General features: G+C 45.0%; 1 protein-coding gene and 1 long non-coding RNA gene across 4 annotated transcripts; one reads left to right on the top strand and one right to left on the bottom strand.

The window, feature by feature from the left end:
* Positions 1–3,211: 3,211 nt before the first annotated feature.
* Positions 3,212–13,664, bottom strand: LOC144101184 (nudC domain-containing protein 3). Of its 3 annotated transcripts, none has more exons than XM_077634234.1 (8): positions 13,500–13,664; positions 12,206–12,287; positions 11,073–11,157; positions 10,284–10,533; positions 9,258–9,360; positions 8,433–8,612; positions 6,540–6,728; positions 3,212–4,918 (listed from the first exon to the last, which is right to left on the bottom strand). In XM_077634234.1, exons 1-8 carry the CDS (start codon positions 13,607–13,609, stop codon positions 4,808–4,810), a joined length of 1,110 nt encoding a protein of 369 aa, XP_077490360.1. In that variant the 5' UTR covers positions 13,610–13,664; the 3' UTR covers positions 3,212–4,807. The 3 variants fall into 3 exon arrangements, with proteins under 3 accessions (XP_077490360.1, XP_077490359.1, XP_077490361.1); XM_077634233.1 differs by having other exon boundaries at positions 10,284–10,536; XM_077634235.1 differs by having other exon boundaries at positions 10,284–10,536; positions 13,549–13,595.
* A 2,069-nt stretch (positions 13,665–15,733) lies between these two features.
* Positions 15,734–20,723, top strand: LOC144100164 (uncharacterized). The gene is made up of 6 exons (XR_013307537.1): positions 15,734–15,843; positions 17,712–17,904; positions 18,306–18,440; positions 18,502–18,724; positions 18,803–18,955; positions 20,542–20,723. It is a non-coding gene; the product is annotated as an uncharacterized LOC144100164 (long non-coding RNA).

Raw genomic sequence — 20,723 nt, forward strand, 5'->3', positions numbered from 1 at the left:
TTGACAGTTGGAACCTGCCTCATATGATTTAAGGCATGGCCATGCACCGGAAAGTGGCATACAAGAATATATATATATTTTTAACAAGGTTGTTTTACACAACAAATGCAGCTAAAGGGGGATGACATTATGTATGTATGTGCATCTCAGATCATGAATAGCAGTTTACCAATATCCCTCAAGAGAAAAGTATAAAACACGTGTATCTTACCGGTACTCGCCTACGGTGCACAAAAAGGGTTCAGCTCAAGTTAGGGACAACGCAGCGAGCTAGGAAAGAAAAATGATAGGTGGAATGCTAAGAGACCGAAAGCGGGCAGAGCGGGAGAGGGAACAAACTTGTGGTAACGACATGCTAGTCAAAATCAAAAGGAAGAAAAGGGCTTATGCAAGGCATGTAATGCGAAGGCAAGATAACTGCTGGTTCTTAAGGGTAACGGAGTGGATTCCAAGAGAAGGCAAGCGTAGCAGGGGGCGGCAGAAGGTTAGGAAAAAGATTACAGCCGGCCTCAAAGGACTGATGCAAACGTTCTTCAAAGGAGGCTCTCAAGACAGTCGCTTCAGACGATTGATATGACATCGCGACTAACCCTGTTAATCCGTGGTTAACCCTTTTGCACCTGATGAGATTAAGGAGTTTGAGGGGATACGGTCGTCACAGCTGGCAAAGGACACTGTTAATTGGAGAGACATGGGAGAGGCTTTTGACCTACAGTGGGCATAGTCAGGCTGATGATGAACGCAGCCAATTACTGCTCTGGTGCTACTATGCAGACAATCAAATTTTCCAAACAGTAAGACCACATACTACCAAGTGTACCTGCCTCCTCTATTGACGCAACTGTCAGTACACAAATGCAGGCACTTCAGTCATAAAAGAGAGATATGAAATACAGCCATAGGCAGACTAGGGCTATACTAATGGCAACCTGCAACCCTGAATAGTCCCGACTAGTTCATATTATTGCCACTGGCAATTTGATAATCAGTAGACCTTTAAATTTTGCATACCAGACAGTGCTTGATTTCAAAATATCGGCTTTTAGGGATTTTTTTTAGCTTGTATGATTGAAATGAAACACCCCGCCAATTCGAGCGGGGAAGATTCTCATAGTGACAGCATTACTCAACTGTGAAAGCGTAAACTCATGGATAGACAGCAGCTTAATGTTATCAATTGTACAACATGCTGCATGTTAGTTTTTTCGGAACCCACAACACTTTTGTGAAATTTGAACCTGGTTTTAACACACTGGCACTGACTCTCACTGTTATATTCTGCACTTGTGCTAGCACGATTTCGTTAGCAGCATGCATGCCTTATCCAAAGGCACATTTAATTGTTGATGTGATTTCTTAGACACTAGTTATTAAATTTCATCTTGTTCACTGTTTCTAGTGACTTGTTCATATGGTGAGACATTTTATTTTTATTGCAAAAATCCAACAGTGCCCAAAACCGCTGTCGTTTCTCCATAGCCAGAGAACAATGCTTTCAGAACAATGTCAACTTTCTTAACAGCGTATCCATTTCCATCATAGTCACTTTGGGGGATGTGTAAGTGCAGCTCATGAAGTTAATGATTCTTGTCATCATGAAACCACAGTGTGCACATGTTTTGTGCAGAATTTGACACAATTCACATTTTAATGCGGAGGTACTGAAATTTTTTACTTAATGCAGCACAACTAGCTGTTCTGTTTGAGAGGTCCTGGATGCATTTGTGGAATTCAGATCATACCATTGCTCATTAAACATGTTGAAGAACTGCAACAGTACTACCATTTCTGATGCCATCTTTTTATTTTGTCACAGAAGTTGATGTTACTTTGAGAGCGCTGCTTTGTACATAAATATATTTCACACCTCTTCTGGTGTCGTTTTAATTCGGCTCGCAACATGACAGTCCATCAGTCTGACATCAAATTTCAGGCATGGACACCTGTGTTGCAGGCACCTTTGAGAAGCATGCATGGCAATGTAAAAATTCAATATCAGCAGCATGACAGAGGGGTAATGCTACCATGCTGTAAATAATTATGAAAAAAACTCGTCGCTTTTTCTGGTTTTAGATGCACTCAATGACACCAAGATGGCCACGGAGGTAAAGTTGTGGCAACCAAGAAATAGGCTTCAATTTGTGCCTGTACAATAAAAGACCATTAATTCAAACTTCAAGGGACAAAAAAAATTTCACATTATAGAATAACCACAAAAACTGCTTGCATCATAGTAAATTTTTTTGGTGGAAGACTGGATAATAGATGTCTGCTTTTGAGAGAAGTTTGGCGAGGCACTGACTTTTTTACGTTTCCATCAATGCTTTACTGCGTGCATACTGTGATGAGCATCAGAGCAGAACTGCTCCAAAATCGCAAGGGCCGGCCCTTCCCAGCAGCCTTCACGGTGCGATGAGGTAGAGTTTCAGCGCTACCGCGTTGCGCACTGCACGAACTGCAAACGGCACGTCACAAGCGGGCAGTTTCGGCGCACCGGAAGAACAGGAACCACGCGGGGCGGAAGCGGAAAAAAAAAAGAAGGGAAAAAAAAGGTAGGTCTTGCAGGACGTGTGAAAGCACTCGAGGCAACACCGCTTCAAAGGCAACAGCACACAAGATCTTATTGTCAGACGCCATCGGTAGCCGCGCGCGGGGAGTGGGGGAGGGACGGAGCAGTTTTGGGCGTTGACGAAGCAGCTGTGAAAGGCCTCTGGCGCTGGCGCTTCGTAAAAGGTTGGGGCTTCACACAGACCCTGGGCTTCTCAGCTTTGCGAGTGAAGTAGTGATTTCACACTCAAAAATGGCGGAGCGGGGACGCGCCAATTGGCGTACGAAACGTCGGTTGGCTGGCTTATCAAGCCACCGTTGCTATGAAGCTCAAAAAAGTGAAACCGAAACTACGCGGTCATATTATTCTTGGAGACGGGGTCGCCTGTTGGTCATCACATGTGCAGTCCCACGCTGTTGTCAGGTGCACTAACCTCGAGAGAGACTACTGAGGGGAATTCATGACTATCTCGATGATCTCTCGACGTGCCGATCATACCTGAACGTGACTTAGCTCCCTTCGGGAACCCATTCGAATTGACCGGTGCAAGACTTTAGCATGTGGGTTCACGCACGTACAATTCCATAGACTTACATGGGCAATGGCCTGGGCCAAGCCGGCAGTTCGAATTCTCCAAATTAATGAGCTCGTTATACACAAGCATGCGAGGCACTATATAGTGCAACTTTAATGGCTCAACAAATACAGCTGTTTCACAAGAAGTTTGTTTTCGCTTTGCAAATCACACCTCAGCACCTGGTGAACACTGTCTCAAAGCATTTCGTGCTCAAACTCGTATCAATGTTTTACACAGGCATTTTGTAGGCAAAGTCCCACCAACAGGGGAACAATCTTGAAACACCACAGGAAACCTTGTGTTTTCAAACACAAGGTTCAAACATTCTTAAATAATGTTCAGTTCTCCTTGACCCAAGCTATCACCTACTGAGTTGACAGCAATTTGTTGTACTTCATAGCAAGACTGTTTTCTCACTGGTCAATTGCAGGGCACAGTGTGCAAATAGGGCATTCCATTCGGTCATCATGAAGCCATGAAAGATGGCAAGAGTGCAAGCCCACTGTACACACATGGTGCTGCCTCCTCGGCTGTTGCACTCTATTTTGACATAATTCCTTTTTATGCTAGTGATGAAGTTAAAAACTCCGCATGTCCATCATCCTTACTGATCGATGATGTGCTTCCCCAGCACTAAAACTTCATCTCCACTCCCTTACTGCACCATTTTTTTTTTTAGAACATGAAGCGAGTATTTTAATTTTACACTTTTTTTGCAGCATTCAATCACTGAATGCAGCTACAAAACAAATCCAGGGAGCTGGAGCAGTGCGCAAGTAATAAGTCTACCCAGACAGCAGTTTCAACTTGGCAGAGGTGAAATTTTCTATCAATTCCTAAGGTGAAGAGACCAACAGAACACAGTGCAGCCAGAGAACACAAGGAGCGTTTTTATGTATGTGTGGTGCTTTGTCTCCTGCACTTAAATTGCTCCAAAGCACGAGGAACCCTGCAATGTTGCAAGCTGCTTCACTGAATCAAATGCAAATTGTGAAATAAAAATGCAAGAAGAAACAAAAGACATCAACCCACTTCTAAAGCACACAGCTGCTGATAAGGTATACATACCCTGTACAGTCTCGGTACAATGCATCTTCGATGAAGTTTAAATCAACTGACTGACTCTGCACGTGAACCTTAGTTATCTGCATAGATTAGCCACGCACCAACTTGAGCACTGCTCACAGAAATGCATCTGCACAGCCACGCATTGCAGCCAGTGGAAGCTTCACGCAATTTTACTTCTACTGGCACGAAGCATCTGTGACTTGCCAATAGGACCAGCCGTGAGCACGAGACAGCGCTCCTCATTTGCGAGTCCTGAATCCTGTGCACTAGGAGGACAGCTGGAGCACACAGCAGCTTCTGAAACTGCTTGCTCCCTGCTGAGTTGTGGTCTGCTGAAGCACAGAGAGGAAGCTCGAGATGAGGGATCAGACACTGGACAGCCCCCGCAGATGCGTTGTCCCAAGATGCCAGAGGTCGTCCTAAATGAAGCGCACGCCCGGGTTTGCTCTAGTACACTCACCAGAAATGTCACCTTGAGCTGCTACTCCAACAGCACGCACTGCTATCCCAGCGTACAGCGCAAAATCACAAACACGCACACTGAAGTCGCTGGCTCTACGGGTGCAACACAGTAGGCACAGCATCGCCGAAGGTAGAACTGTAAGGAGGCTGCCTCACATGCTGCCGTCGCAGCCAGTGATGTTCACTGCGCTAGGGTCGAATGGCTGCCCCTTGAAAGGTGACCCTTCTTTATCCCAGGCCTCACGAAGCAGATTCTCCACTTTCTGCAACACGCACACGCAAACACACAATCTCAATTTTTTGCAGCTAGCTCACAAGGTGTTGCACTGCTTGGATCATACTCTTGAAAATGACCTCATGTGCACGGAGATATGTTCAGATATAAAGGGGAATGTGGCTGTCCATTTTTATTACTTGATATATTTGCAGGAAATTTTTTGATGCTCTCATAAAATTTCACCGTCATATCTCCAGTTTTCTAATATACCGGGTATTTCAGGGAAGCCTGCACCAATTTTTTTTAAATAGAGTTTTTGAGATAAAAAGAAGCTTTCTGCGGCATAGCAATACAAGTGTTGGCGGACGTCAAAAAAGAGGCAAAGCATGATCACTAAAGTGATTTGTAGAGCTGGTCGTTAGTAATAGCCATATCAGTCTTTAAAATAAAACGCAATTAACGTTGCATGCTGTGGTTCAACAAATGCAGATCATTTCTCGTGCTGCGCCCCGCAGGAAGCACAAAGCAATTTCCATCAAATCGCGGCATTCCATGATGTAGTATGTGCCACATGATATTCACTGCCCCACACGTGTTGGAGCAGCGCAGCAGTGGTCAAATCGGGCCAAAGTAGATAAAACAGTCACAAAGAAATCTGCTCTGCAAGGTGGCTACCTAGGCAGAAAATCATAACGGAGAAAAACAGCCGTCGTTCAAGCACTTCCCTGAAGGGCACAGCTGCAACGGTTCACAAAACAATTTTTTTACAGTAGTTCGTGGTTGATTTCAGCAACACATTGAGACAACATGAAAAATGTTGCATACAATCAAACACAACATTCTTCCAAAAATTTTGTGGGGTTTCAAAGCTGCATCCCTCCTTAGAGGAACATTAAGGACAACTCCACTTCTCATCCTTAGTAATACCGATTCTATGACTTTTTCTGGCTACACTAATGCTTGCCAAGTAGCAAAAGACATTTCTTACACAGAGAATTGGATTTAAATTTTTCCTTAGCTCGATTCAAACACAGTCCAATCTGTGTAGGGGAATACCCCAAGGTGGAGTAAATGTGCAGGGTGGAGTAAACATTAGCTGCATTTGGGCAGACACTAATGAGCAATTTCTCTCTTATCATCGATTCAAACTTATGACATCAATACCCTTCTTTGCTTCTAGTTCAGTTCTGCTAATTACAAAAATATAAATGGTCCCATCTACGCAGCAAATCCTATAGTGAGCATCACTACGCTTCATCTTGGCACATTGGCAGTCTCCACCAAGGCATTATAAGAACATGGTTACTAATAAGATAATCTGGGGAGGTGTATGAGCAGCAGCCAAGCTGGCATAACAATCACTTCACCTGCAGGACTATTTCCTCAGTATTAAGATGAATTTTAATGACACAAGGGTTGCTTCGGCCAGAGAGAGTCTGGCACAAGGTATTTTTGTCTACGCACGGTAGGGCCTGTTAAGATAATGCTATGACAGCAGGTTGTTTTATTGACACAGCAATGTTTTGTGATGCATTGACATGGGTGCAACACTGTGTTATAACCAACTTTTTCGTATCATAGTCTCATGACATAGAAAAAAAAATATATCCTGACCAACTTTCAAAGCCAAAGAAGAGCTGAGAAAGAAAAACTGAAGTGCAACTGACCTCTTCCTGGGGTGTCTTCTTACCAGCCTGCTTGAGAAGGTTGTTGTACGTCAGCTGCTGGATCTTGACCTGAGCTTCTTCGTCCAGGTCCTCGAAGGGCTTGGTGGGGTCAATGGCACGGATGTTGATCTGTGGTTCACTCACAAGGAGCCGGTCCCACCAGAGCTCCTGCGCCTTCTCCAGGTTCACCTGGAGAGAGAACAAGAGTTCAATTGGTGCTGGTCGTGTGTGGTTAGTACTTGCATTTTCACCACCACAAGCAACTCCCACCACCATCACCATAACTAACTATAGACAAGCGTCGGGCCGTGACGTCAAAGGGATGCGGCGGCACTGGCGTCAGCAGCGACTTTCGTTGTGTAGGCAAGAAGCGGGAAATTCCGCATTGGGTGCGCCACGCTTGCGTGTTTTTGGGCACAATTCACGGCGTGCCGACAAATTCTGGTGTGGTTGGTTGAGCCGCAATGCAGAAGAAAGGAAGCGGCATAAGTTTCCACAAGTTTATTGCAGTCAGATAGGCGCGAAAGCAACGTGCAGGGGCCAAGGAGCAAGACGAGTTCGGTGACGGACCGTCTTCGCGGCTAATACCACCGAGCTCGTGGGTTATTACGCCGAACTCGTGTCGCTCCTTGGGTTATTAAAACAGCGTTTCTGAATTAAAATCTATTAAGTCGGTTCGTGTCTCGGAGTTCGAAACGTTGCTGTTCGGTCGCGTGCTGAGCTGTGAAAAAATCAAGTAACGCCTGCAACTCGTTCTCATTCCGTCGTGCTCTCAGCATAAGTTTAGGTGCGATATTCCGTGTGCTTGGAATCGTAAGTTGAACACAGGGGGGGCCATTTTCAGATGCTTATCACCCAGACAACGTCCCGAGCACCACTTTGCAAAAAAAGAAGACGAAAAGCTGCCGCCAGTCGCCTTCAGCGTTCACACTGTGCCGTGCTTGAAGAAGCACCTGACTCGGGTAATAGCACACACGACAGATTTTTCTCTGTTTTCATTTTCGCGAATTTCAACAAGTGTGTCATTTCAACACCGGTCCATCTACGCTAGGATCTCGACAAAGTCGCGCAGTGTTATTTCCCAAATTATTTGAATTTTCACATTGTAGGTCAATCAGAACCTGGAGAACATAGCAAATTCCATGCCAAAAGCCACTCCGACCAAGCAGAATGTGCACACATGAATAAATTCTAAAATAAGAAGCAAAATTTTATAGCTTAGCGGAGTGAGCGTAAGTTTCGTTTGGAGCTCGAAAAAAGTCTATGCATGCGCTCGCAGGTCGCATTCGCCTTGTTCAAAGCAGCTATAGTGTTCATTAATTTCCTAGGTATCCGGACTGAAGCGGCTCGGTGAAAATAGGAAGCACATTACAAGGTTCGTCGTGTAAGAAAGCCGATTCGCGTCATGCATAACATCGTCCTACTTTGCATTAGCAATTGGATATGCTTTATCGGCCCATAAGTTGAGAACTGTGGACAATTAATTCCTCCCCATACCTCGCGCTTTCACCCGCCGTATAGCGCTGCGCTTTTACAATTGTCGTGGAGAAGCACCCGATGCAGCTCTTCGCCTACTAATTGTCTGGTGAACAGGCTGAAAAAGTGCAGAACTACTCTCCGAGCATCAATAAAAATGCTTCTAACCACAAGCGGCGCGCACGCTTTGAAATATTCGCATGCACCAGTTGGTTACGAAGGCAGCGTAGCTTGGCGCAGCGTAGGCATGCTGCGTTTTGCCTACCCCGCGTCGATGCCGACTGCAGCGCCGCCTTTTTTTACAAACATGACGCTTGTCTATAGACGTACATAGCCTGACACCACATTCTCATTTGGGGCTGTCTCCACAAAAGATGCTTTGGGAACTGGTGCTCCATCAGACTACCCCACACTCACCAAAACATGATCTCCAGGCACCAGCGTCCAGATGGACTCGTCAAGCTTGACACGGGCATGCAGGTCATCATCAACCGGCGCCGACCAAGTCTTGGTCTTAATGTCCAGCAGCTCCACCTTGAGGTGGCCAGGGGTAATGTTCACCCGCACCTGATTTCGTGACGACACATCGGGACCCACCTGCAGTAGCATGACACGGACACGACACACTGCGTACACTTGCAGTTCCCCAGGATGAGCACAAAAAAAAAAAAAAGCTGAACTAGCAGGTCACGCCATAAATAAATAAAATCATGCACTGCTTTTGTTTGTGCATGAATGCACACTTCCTATGCCTCACTTCCATCTATACCAATCACACACACTTCGCCCCAGTTGCTTTCATCCCCACTAAATTCAGTGAAGTACCCACTCATATCACTTACTGCTTGAAAACACTATAGACACATATACTTCAGTGTCTGTATCAAATCGGTGCAGAGATTATGGGTAACTGCTCAAATACTATCACCAGTGCCGATAAATGCCAACCTTTCAAGAACAAATGTTGGTTTTCAACAGCAGCTAAAACCTTCAACTGGTGTCACATATACAGCTCACCTGCTTAAGAAAGCTACAAGACATGGATCCATTTTGTAACAGTATACACAGCCAACAATGTCTTGAACACAGCAACACTTTAGTGTTCCATATAAGCACCTAATGGAGCACTTATGCTGTGCATGCGTTCATTATGTGCCCATTACATAGGTTGTGCATTACAGTGCAACCTAAGCATTACATTGTGCACATATCATACCCTGGTTATGCTATTCAGCTGCATACCTTGACTCGGACGTCGAGATCGTGGACACTCTGGCTCCAGCAGTAGTTGTCACGCATGGCACCATTGTAGCTCTCCGGGTGACTCTGAAACTTGGCCTGCACACTGAACCAGGTGTGTTGCGAGAGCATCACTAGGCTGTGGCTTCCCAACACAGCGCAGTGATAAACTGCACATCAATGGCACACACAGCAGGTGACCACTGGAGTAACACTGCTGTTTTTAATAAGCTTGAAGCAACCATCCATAAATCGAACACCCAATCTAGTAGCACTGTAACTCATGATAGAAGGCTTTGCCTATTGCCGTTTTTCATAGAAAACGCAGGATAGTTTGAGACGTTTTGAGTTAAGAAATTAATGCTACATATCTTAGGCAATGAGATATCTTTTTTGGCACCAAGATAAAAGACACCAGTCATAATTCCTTTTTACAGATATGACACGTTTTATTTAAAATGAACTCCTGCTTCCAAAACTGACCTTTGTCATTAATAAATCTAACCTTAAAAATCTGAGCCTCCAACCATAGTTGCCATACTGCATCTACAAGGAACTACAGCTACATATAGCAATAGGGACGAAGCAAAAACTGGGAAATAGGCGAAATGCATTCACCTTCATTGAATTGTCATGTCACTTCACTTGCATACCGAAACATCAGTGACAAAACAATTGCATTGGACTTTTGGCGCGGAGGGCTCAGGACAATTTCGAGCACCTAAGGTTCTTTCGCACTGACATCGTGCAGTACACGGACCTCTAGTGTTTCGCTTCCATCAAAATTCGACCGCCGTGGTCGCGATCAAACCCGCGTCTTTTGAGTCAGCAGTTGAGCACCATAACCACTGCACCACTATAACTCTATTTAATGTCTTTTGACCTTCTCCTGAGAGCTATTATGCTCTATGGTCCAATTAATAAATATGACTTCCAATTTCTAATCTTTCTGAAGGGGTTTTCTTTTTTCTTTTTGAACATTTTCTGGGTTAGCTCGGAATCTATGTCATGCACACCAGGACAACTCACGGATCATAATCGGGGTCCTCATTCTCATCTCCCGCTTTCTTTGCACTTGCCCCTGGGCCATCTGCTTTTGCATTGTCGACCGGCTCGACAGTGTCCGCATCTCCCTTCTGCGAGCACTGGGACTTAGACTTGGTTGCAACGGTGACCGTCTCTACCGGCTCAGCTGCAACGCTTTCAGTGGTGGTTGATTCCACAGTGTCGTCCGAGCTGGTGGTCTCAACTTCAACCTCGGTTGCGACTGGCATGGAGTCTGCTCCGGAAAAAGAATAAAAGTACAAGTGTCAGTTGCACGAGAACGTCGGTGACTGTTCCTTGCAGGAAACGCATTAAGAAAACTCTAGTTAGAGCTATTTTATGACATTTGTACGCGAAGCAATACAGAAAAATATGCCAATTTTTTTCTTTTCATTACAATCTTGACTCAAAACATTTCCAGGCTACACTAAAACACTGTCAAGTCGAATTTAAAGCTCACAAGAAACTGCACACTAACAAACTGCTACAAAGCAGGTGTTCCTTTTTAATGTCCTTCTTTCAAATCCAAAAAATAAAATTGTGAACACATGCTCCGATCAAAGCAAAAGCAACATTAGCAGTTCACTTTCTAATTGGCACGTGCAGCTGTGCAAATGCATTTATATAGATGTATAACAGGCACAACTTAAGTCTTACAAGTAGATTTTAAAGTATATAGTGACAAAGTACTGCTTGTCGCTAGGCATGCATTCCATTATATGCTAGATATTTTCTGCTCCACAAGCATGACAAAACACATAGAGCTCCACAAACCTTCAGGCTGGATCACCGGTGGTTCAGCTGCATCTGTTTTCTTCTCTGGCTTTGGACTGGACAGATTGTTGTAACTCTCAAAAGCCTGTAACAATACATGCAGCAGGCAAATATTAACACAACGAGCCAGAGTTCTCAATGCACTTAGAACAAGTGAATTGCTTCCCGTGCACTGTTTCCCTTTATTAGTGCAGAAGGCATTAAAGGGCTGCTATTCGAGGCTCTCTGTTGGGAGGGTTTGAGAAAAAAAGCCTCAGAAATCACAAAAAGTGCCCAGTGTTAAGTGATTAGGACACTGGAAAAAAAACTGACAATCAGCATGAGCCTGGCCCACTTTGGCCTGGTTGTTTGAAAGCGGCCAAGGCTAGGTTCCAAGCCCATGGAGTGTTGTCTTCCTGACAAAGCACAACTTGTAATGAGGTGTTCTAGGTCAGCCTGGGAGCATATGTAATCATGGAGCAGGGATTGGGGTTTGGATAAGCTAATACTGCTGGTAATTCCTTGCACTGGGAAGGGATAAAATGTCCAAGATCAGCAAACCGAGCACTATTAACCAGCAACATTCAGCCAAGTCGGCAATCTGAGTTAAGTCTGCAAATAGAGAGGGAAAACCATTTATTTAAATGACCCATGTCCGGGTCCGTGTTCTTGAGGGAGACGGAGTTAGGGTTCCTCCCCCAAGAGAGCAGGCAGGTACTGCAGGAGTTTGCCCCATGAAGAGGCCGTTTTGCAGAGGTGGGCAATTCCTAGGCCTCCCACATGGGCATGTTGCGAGAGTGGGCAGCGCTGCACGATGTAGGATCTTGGACAGTTCCAGTATGTGTGGACAAGCATGGTTATGGAGCCATATCCTTGGCAGTGGAGTGTATTAGGTAATAAGTGCATTGGGTCTTGTCTGAGCAGTGCTGAATGTTTTCGAGGGAGGAGGTTGGGCGACATAGGGAGTTCTCGTCTGGCTATGCGGAATGCTTTGAAGTAGGCTCTTTGCTCTTTGTGGCTCTTTATGATGGAGAAGTCGGCGAAGAACTCATGGACTAGGCAGGGAGCAGTCAAGTTCATTCTGCCACAGACAGGTTTAGCACGAGCAAATCAAGCTCGTGCTGGCATGCACATAAATGCAGTGAAGCACTCACAGCTCTCACAATGCGCCTTGCAACTCCGGGAGGAAATCCAAGCTTTTCAGATGGGGAGGACTTGATTCGATAGAAGTCAGTCCTGTATGAGTAACATTGAAAAAGTTGCATTAATTCAGCTGATAGGAAGAGGACAAGACACTAAAATATCAATCAATCCTTGTAAGTGAATGACAACTTGCGCATTTATTCCGCCGTGCAGATAATTTTACTAAAGCGATGAGTTTTACACAGCTCGCGAATGGCAGTTTACTCTGCTAGTTTGGTTTGTTCCATTCAACAGTGGATCGTTAAGATATGCGCGCAAATTAATGAAAAGCAGAGCACAAGACACTTTCGAAATGACCACATAATTCGCATTCGACCGCGCAGTTCCAGCGAACAACTTTCAGCGAACACGGTTTTAACAACGGAGCGTCAAACGGCGCTCTCCTTTCGAGAATTCCACGAAGCATGCATAAGAGAAGACTGCCGGCTGGGTGCAGTGATAGCCACCATCATCAGCCTGATTACGCCTTCTGCAAGGCCTGGGATTACGCGTAATCCCATGTCTCTCAGCTCCGCCCACCTAACTTTCTGCCGCCCCCTGCAACGCTTGCAAACACAAGGCAAGAAGCATAAGCGACCTACGTCGTCTGCTATCCAAATGTGCATATCGGCTGCACGAGCTCTCACGAGCAGCTTGGCGCCAATCATGTGAAAGCTGTCTGCATCGTAAAAAGCCACGGAATAATACAGAATGCCTGTACGGCACATCAGTAAAAGCGCGCACATTTGCATTTGCGACGTTAACACGCAAATAATGAGGTTCTGAAAAGTTCCACAAATTATAGCCGGAAGAATTACAGACCAATCAGTACGTCGTAAGTATGCCCAACTGAGAGTACATACGCGAGCTTCTGTCACATCGCGCTAAGCCAACGAAAGATTCGTAGCGGATATGCCCAACCTGCAGCACGAAAATGTCGCGGTTTTCCTTTTGCAGTGCCGAGCTAATACCGAATTTCAGGCATGACACAACCTCGGTGCTAATGTTCACCGAAAAGAACCTTCGTCAACAGGGCCTCCAGGGGTTCCTAACGCTCAAAACCAGCATCGCGCAGCAACCAAAACAAAGCCGACGCGAATCGTCGCACACTGTTTTGTTCGATAGAAGGGTGAAAAATCATTCGCTAAAAGCAACATTTTCAAGGAAAGCGCCACTTTTCGCCTCGGTCGCCGATCCGGGTGGTTCTAACCGCGCGCTGTAATGAGAGGCGCGCTAGACTGTGCATGTCATTGTGCAGGTACTCACCGGCGGTAAAGAAAGTCAAAAATGGCATCCAGAAACGGATATATCTGACCTTCGTTGGTCAAAATGCCCATGAGGGCCGTGTCGTAAATGCCCCGGTTAGAGGCATCCATCGCTCTCAGCCGCTCGTCTGCTTCTTTCAATCGAACGCCATTAAAACCGGAAAACGAGCGCTGACGACTACTGTCCACACTTCCGATAGTGGCGCGTATGACGCACGCAGGTTTATGTTTCGGTTTTGTTTTTGGTAATTTTTCTTGGTATGAGGAAATTAAACAGCCGATTCTGAAAATGTGAAATAGTGCATAGTCTGAGCTGTAATGAGAGTCGGGCTCGTTGGCTCGACAAACGAGAACTGTGGCTCACTTTTCACGCTAATAAAAAATTCGCGCAGCCTGTATTCTCGAGCGGCTGCGAGCGATGGATGCCTCCCACCGGGGCGTTTACGGCACAAAATAATAATTGGCTGTTGGGGAAAGGAAATGGTGCAGTATCTGTCTCACATCTCGGCAGACACCTGAACAGTGCCGTAAGGAAACTGCGTTTTTATGGAGGAAAAACGCTAAGGCGCCCGTGTGCTGTGGGTTGACAGTGCACGTTAAAGATCCCCAGGTGGTCGAAATTATCCCGGAGCCCTCCACTACGACACCTCCTTCTTCCCTTCTTCTTTCACTCCCTCCTTTATCCGTTCCCTTACGGCGCGGTTCAGGTGTCCAACGATATATGAGACAGATACTGCGCCATTTCCTTTCCCCAAAAACCAATTATTATTATTATTATTATTATTATTATTATTATTATTATTATTATTATTATTATTATTATTATTATTATTATTATTATTATTATTATTATTATTATTGGGGAAAGGAAATGGTGCAGTATCTGTCTCACATCTCGGCAGACACCTGTACAGCGCCGTAAGGAAAGGGATAAAGGAAAGACGGAGAGAAAAAAGGAAGAGAAAGGTGCCGTAGTGGAGAGCGCACTCCTGTCCAAATGATGTTGAACGGCGGGGGGTTGGCCAGGGTTCATTGCGGGAACAAACGCACTAATGGTCAAGGAGTGGAGTATTTCGATAATTTTGTCATCACCCAGCGTAATTTACCCCCTTTATTTTCACCCTATTTCGCAGTGGAGGGAAGCAGCCACACAAGCGAAAAATAAACAACACAGAGTCTAATTGGGAAATACCCAGTTGTTTTTTTACTTATAAGCAATTCATTGGACCCTAGCTCCCCCTGAAGCCAGCGGCGCTGGTCCGTTGAGTGAAGTTATTGGTTTGGTTTATGGGGGTTTAACGTACGTACTCCCAAAGCGACTCAAGCTATGGGGGACGCTAGGGCTCCGGAAATTTCGACCACCTGGGGTTCTTTCGCACAGTACATGGGCCTCTAGAATTTCACCTCCATCGAAATTCGACCGCCGCGTACGTCGATCGTGTCAGCAGCCGAGCGCCATAACCACTGAGCCACCGCGGCGGCATGAGTGAAGTTATTGCATTTAATCACGACCGCGGATGTATGGAAAACAATTCAGCAGATTAGCCTGCTAAAATCCTACGGTGGGCACAGCTGGCAATTACGACAGGGTTAGACATGGGCACAGTACGTGTAACATGGGGGAGGCCTGCAACCTAGGCAACGAACTCCTGAACCACTAATATGACCCCCTTTCCCCTAATAATAATAATAATAATTTGTTTTTTTTTCTGGGGAGAAAGGAAATGGCGCAGTATCTGTCTCATATATATCGTTGGACACCTGAACCGCGCCGTAAGGGAAGGGATAAAGGAGGGAGTGAAAGAAGAAAGGTGCCGTAGTGGAGGGCTCTGGAATAATTTCGACCACCTGGGGATCCTTAACGTGCTCTGACATCGCAAAGCACACGGACGTCTTAGCGTTTTTCCTCCATAAAAACGCAGCCGCCGCGGTCGGGTTTCAGCGCACGTGTTTTTTCAGCCGGCCACTACGGCACCTCTTTCTTCCTTTCTTCTCTTAGTCCCTCCTTTATCCCTTTCCTTACGGCGCGGTTCAGGTGTCCGCCGATATATGTGCGCCTTTCCCCCCCCCCCCCCCCCCCACCCCCGAAAAAAAACCAATTTTCTTTTTCCGCTGTGCAAACACCCCACCACGCCCAATGATTCAGTCCTTATAATTCGGCCAGCCCCCGCCAGTGGCGGTGACGTCTGTAATGCGCCCGATTTAAAGGGTTCAGCCGTATCCATCCTTCGTGACGTCATGTTGCAAAACATGCCGCGCGGCCAGTGGACGCGTTTTGTTCGCGGCTGCCACAACACCGGCCGAAACTGCAGCTTTAAGTTCCTTCGGGTACCTAAAGACCACAGGTGAGCGGTATTTATTATTATTATTATTATTATTATTATTATTATTATTATTATTATTATTATTATTATTATTATTATTTTACATTTAACGAATCCTGCTTTACTCAGGTCCGTATGTGCAGACAGTCACTTGTCACTTCCATATCTCATTAACGAACACAGCTGTTTTTAAACAGAAAAAGCATGTTGTGGCAACAGCCATTAAATTCTAGTTTCTTTGCACGTGTGCCATGCCTTTGCGGTTCTTATAACTCCGGCTAAAGCACTCCGGCACCGGTCGGGAGACGCGCGCACGCAAGCGCCGCTCATACGCGGCAAAACTGCGCATGCGTCGTATTCTTCACCCGATCTGTGGTCACATATGAACTGCTGCGTAGCAGTTGGCGATAGCACATACTTGAACTCGCCAGGGACAAGGTTTTTCACATCCCCGCACAAGCTGTACGAAGCTAAGCGACAGGAAGGGTGGATCGATGACTCGTCCCGACGGGTAGTGAGCGGCAATCATGTAGGGACTCGCCGCGTCACGTTCTTTCCAAAAGAGAGGAGGCACACTACAATCTCCTGCATGCGTGGTTTTTCTCCCCACCTGAAAAAAAATCGAGCTACAAGGTCATGTGGCCCCTGTATTTCCTGCTCCCGGTTGGCCTTCCAGACCATAGAGTTTCATATTTAATTAATTATGTTAAATATCACTATTTGTTAACAGTAAGAAACTATATGTGCCAGATAGAAGGAAAGTGGATGGATGGATGGATGGATGGATGGATGGATGGATAGATGGATAGATAGATATGGCTGAACCTTTTAAATCGGTAGGTGACTCATGCCACTTTGCCATAACTCATGAAATTTCACTCTAGTCTTGATTTTAGCCACCAATCAGATAACCTTCGCTTGGTTATTTCTACCCGCTTAAAATCTATTTTTCCTTCACTGTCCCAACAACCAATTTTCATTTCATTCACTGTCCTTAAACTGCCCCAGTGCTTTGAATAAATCAGCACTGCTGCGAAGGGTGAAGCCCTTTACAGAAAAGCATCAAGTGTTCAGCCGTTTCCTCCTCTTCTTAACACGCACCGCATTATGTGCCTATCTCGTGATACCTGACTCGATATGTCTTAGTCCTCAAATAACAGAGCTTCCCCTAGAATAATCACGGATATTTTAATTCTTTCACAATTTCCTGCTTAAACATTCTGTATGTTCCCAGTGCTGTTTTACCGTTACCTCAGTCATTTGGACGTATTAGACAAATTGTACTAGAATAGAAAATCGCTTCAAGAAACATTATGAGACAGTTGAATGATGGGAAAGGGTTACAAGCTCGCAGTTCTTAAAAATGTTTTTTTTCCTGCCAAGATGGGCCTTATCGAACTGTACACCCACGTTTGTAAAAATACACAGAACGCCAAGGCAGCCCATTGGCGGAATAAAAAAAAACACAGTGAATGGCTTGCTTGATAGTTCGGTAGTATTCTACGTGCAAGTGCATTGTTTTTCCTTTGTCAGCACTTGAAAGTGGAGCATGCGTCAAGCTGCAGCACAAATGGTTATATCGTTCTGCTACGTCCCACTGGCTCAGTGATTATGGGGCCCAGCTGCTGACTCGAAGATACGGGTTTGATCCCAGCTGCAGCGGAGGCTAACTGATAAGAGGCCTATGCACTGTGTGATGTCAGTGCACGTTATAGAGGTGGACGAAATTATCCCAAGCTCTCCACTACGGTGTCCTTTACAGCCTGAGTCGTTTCGGGATGTTAAACTCTATAAACCACGTTCTACCATGCCCGACCTAATTCTTGCAATGGCTCAGAGCAGGCATTTACATGTCGTTGCAGTAACACCACTATTTCTGCTTTCTGCAGGTTTGACGCATATATCACTTTTGCAGACCGGCATGACTTGCATGGTTTGCCCGGGGATCGAGTCAATAAGGCATACTGAATCTGCTCTAAGCACTTCACGGGCGACCAGTATGCAGTCACCCTGGCCAAACAAGGTTGGTTTGGTCTGCAGTGCCATCCGTGAAGGCCTGGAGGGATACCTTCGGGGCAAGAGGTAAGTGTGGAGTACAGAGCATATGCTGTTGTAATTTAGGTTTTAAAAAGTATGTAATTATGTAAAGTATGTAAAGGACATTTTCACCTGGGACTACTGAAGTAATGACCGCTCATAACAAAACACAGTGCAGGGAGTTAAATTGGAGAGTCTTATTTCTACACACCTAACCGATCTAGTGGCGCCGGCATGCGGCTGAACTGCACCACTGTGCAAGGAGTGGTTTGAGGACTCCCAGGGATCTATTAATGTTAAGTAGAGGGTTCTTCCAATTCTGCATATATGGTCATAAGACCCATTAGCTATTTCATCATGTCCTTAAGGCGGAGCTTAAGTGCCCCCTCCAATTTTTGTTTGTTCCCGTATCAATTGTTTGATTTATTTCCTGCCTGTTTCTGCAGGTGGCAACAAAATTCACATGTGCCCAACGTGTGGCCGTGCACCTCCAACAACGGCATCGAAGTTTTCACAGGCACACTTGAAGGCACCTACATATTCAAAAGGCACAATGACAACAAGCCCGCTTAGGAGCTGCGGTAATGAAAAAATTGTTCTCATACTTCACCTGGAATAATAATTTTTTGTATTTTTCTTTAGGGGTACAGACTGATGAGACAAGTTTTAAGCCTGAGTTGACTCATTTTAGCACACCTGTAATGGCCTCTACACAGCACCCAAGGTTGCTGGAAATGCCAGAACGTTCTGATGATAGTGACATGTCGAGTGACAATGCGACTGAGAGCAATGCCGATGAAGACAGCGTGAGAATTGCTGGCCTCAGTGCTGATGATGAAAGTTTTCCAAAAGCAGAATGCAATGGGTATGTTGAAAAATTTAGCGGCATGCTGCTATTCATGTTCAGTCATAAGCCAAACTAATTTCATGTTCATCATTTCAGAGGCAACATAACGTGTTTGAGAGATGTCTACCACAGTTACTCAAAACCTGCAGAACATGTCAAGTGATTTGCAGCATCACCATGAAAACACTAGGGAGCCTTCTGCAATGACGTTGATGATAATGAAGGCTTTGGGCAACATTCTTCTGTACGGTCAGTATATGTTAGAATTGCCTATGTAATGGCCACAGCTGCATTTTAAAATAGAATAATGACCTGATATGATGAATGATTAGTTATGAAGAACGCCAACAGTGACCAAAAGCAAGGAAAGCATAGGGGAGTGTTTCTAATTTCTTTTTGTTATTTGTTGTGTCAGTCAATGGTAAATTTGTAATGCAACGATTTTTTAAATGCAAGATAATTGATCAGAAAGTGGAAGAGAACCCATGATACTGGTGGGTCTTAACTCACTATCTCTGCATGTGTTGTGAGTTCGAATCCTATCGGCAGCACTTGGTTTTGTTCCACTTTCTGATCAATTATCGTTCATTTAAAAAATGGTTATGCTATGAATTTAACATTGATCAACATTATAAATTAAAAAAAGAAAATAGAAACATTTCCCCTATCCTTTCCTTGGTTTCAGTTGCTGTTGGCTTTCTTCATAAGTGTGTCATCACGAGCCCCTCAACTTCCTGTCCTTGTGTGCTGGAATGCATTAGTTATTACAAGATGGTGTTAATTTTCTGACATACAGAGGGTCAGACATGGCCATAGACATAGATGTAATATAAGTTACCTATGTTAACAGTCAGGTTCCACAATATGCACTTGTAACTTATTATGTTAATTATAAAGGAAGCTGTATGTTATATCACAAGACAGGAATGTTTAGTTGTTAAGACCATGCATGCTATAAACGTAAGAAATATACCAATCAACATACTATGATACCATGCATGCAGATACGGTTACATGTATTGTGATCAAGTATGTACCTTGCTTGCTCATTTTCTTGTTACGAACACAGCATGCATTTGAGCGTCATCTTGGGTAACTAGCTCTTTGACAGTTTAATTAAATGTTCCATTAACTTAGGTGCCATCTTGCTCAGTGGTTTGAATCCCCAAAAATCCTTGCAACTGCTGTGAAGTATTGGTATCAGAGTCCCCGATGTGTGGCTGTTCTTTGTCATTTGTTGAATCTTTTTCGTCGTCTTCACTGCCCAGGCAGCGAAAACATCTCCTAAATGTGTCTCCTGTTTCCACCACTTTCAACGCCACACTTTGTTGTCATTTTATACATGGAAGAGTATCCAGAAAACTGATAAATGGCTTGGCTTGCTTGAAACAGCTCTGGAGAGGCGAACAGGACTGTTTGCTGTCAGGAACAACAGGGCAGCTTCTCAGTCTTGCAGGTGATGGGAGGTGCAACTCACCAAGAATCAGTACAAAGTACCTGATGTACCGTCTTTGCCAAAAGTAATCAGGCTGCCCGTTTTGCTTCTCAGTTGTATAGCGGAACACCCATCAAACTATAAGTCACTGTGAGGTAAGCAGAACCCTTTTCCTCACCTTCCAATACCTTTTTGTTTTTAGGGAAGCCGTAGGGGCTCCACTAATTGAGGAAGCAGCAAATCATGCAGCCTGGTTAGTTTTGGCAAAGACTGTACACCTCGATTGATGCGACTCGGGATGCCATCTTACTCACAGAGCTAATTCAGGTACGCTTAAATTTTTATTCCTGAATGAAACATCTTGAGGTTGTGTTCACATGTGTGCATTTATTCTGTCCAGGTTAATGAGGTTGGCAGCAGCATTTGTATGAAATCGGAGGGGTTGAAGAGGGCACTAGAAATCTTGCTCGAAAGGAAGTGCTTTGTCAGCAGAATCATTAAAGATTGACCCACTTAAATTTGTGCTCTCCTCAGAAAATACTACAGTGACATAGAGCACCTTATTGACTGCGTAGCAAAAGG

The sequence above is a fragment of the Amblyomma americanum genome, chromosome 8 (genome assembly GCF_052857255.1).
Source record: "Amblyomma americanum isolate KBUSLIRL-KWMA chromosome 8, ASM5285725v1, whole genome shotgun sequence".
Classification (NCBI taxonomy): Eukaryota; Metazoa; Arthropoda; class Arachnida; order Ixodida; family Ixodidae; genus Amblyomma; species Amblyomma americanum.

Bases quoted from the DNA above. Each gene is read 5' to 3' on its own strand.
- LOC144101184 (XM_077634233.1), bottom strand. From the start codon at position 13,609: ATGGATGCCTCTAACCGGGGCATTTACGACACGGCCCTCATGGGCATT. The intron at 8,613-9,257 runs GTATGCAGCTGA...ATGCTACTGCAG, and splicing joins ATCTCGACGTCCGAGTCAAG to GTGGGTCCCGATGTGTCGTC. The intron at 4,919-6,539 runs GTCAGTTGCACT...TGCGTGTTGCAG, and splicing joins AGAAGACACCCCAGGAAGAG to AAAGTGGAGAATCTGCTTCG.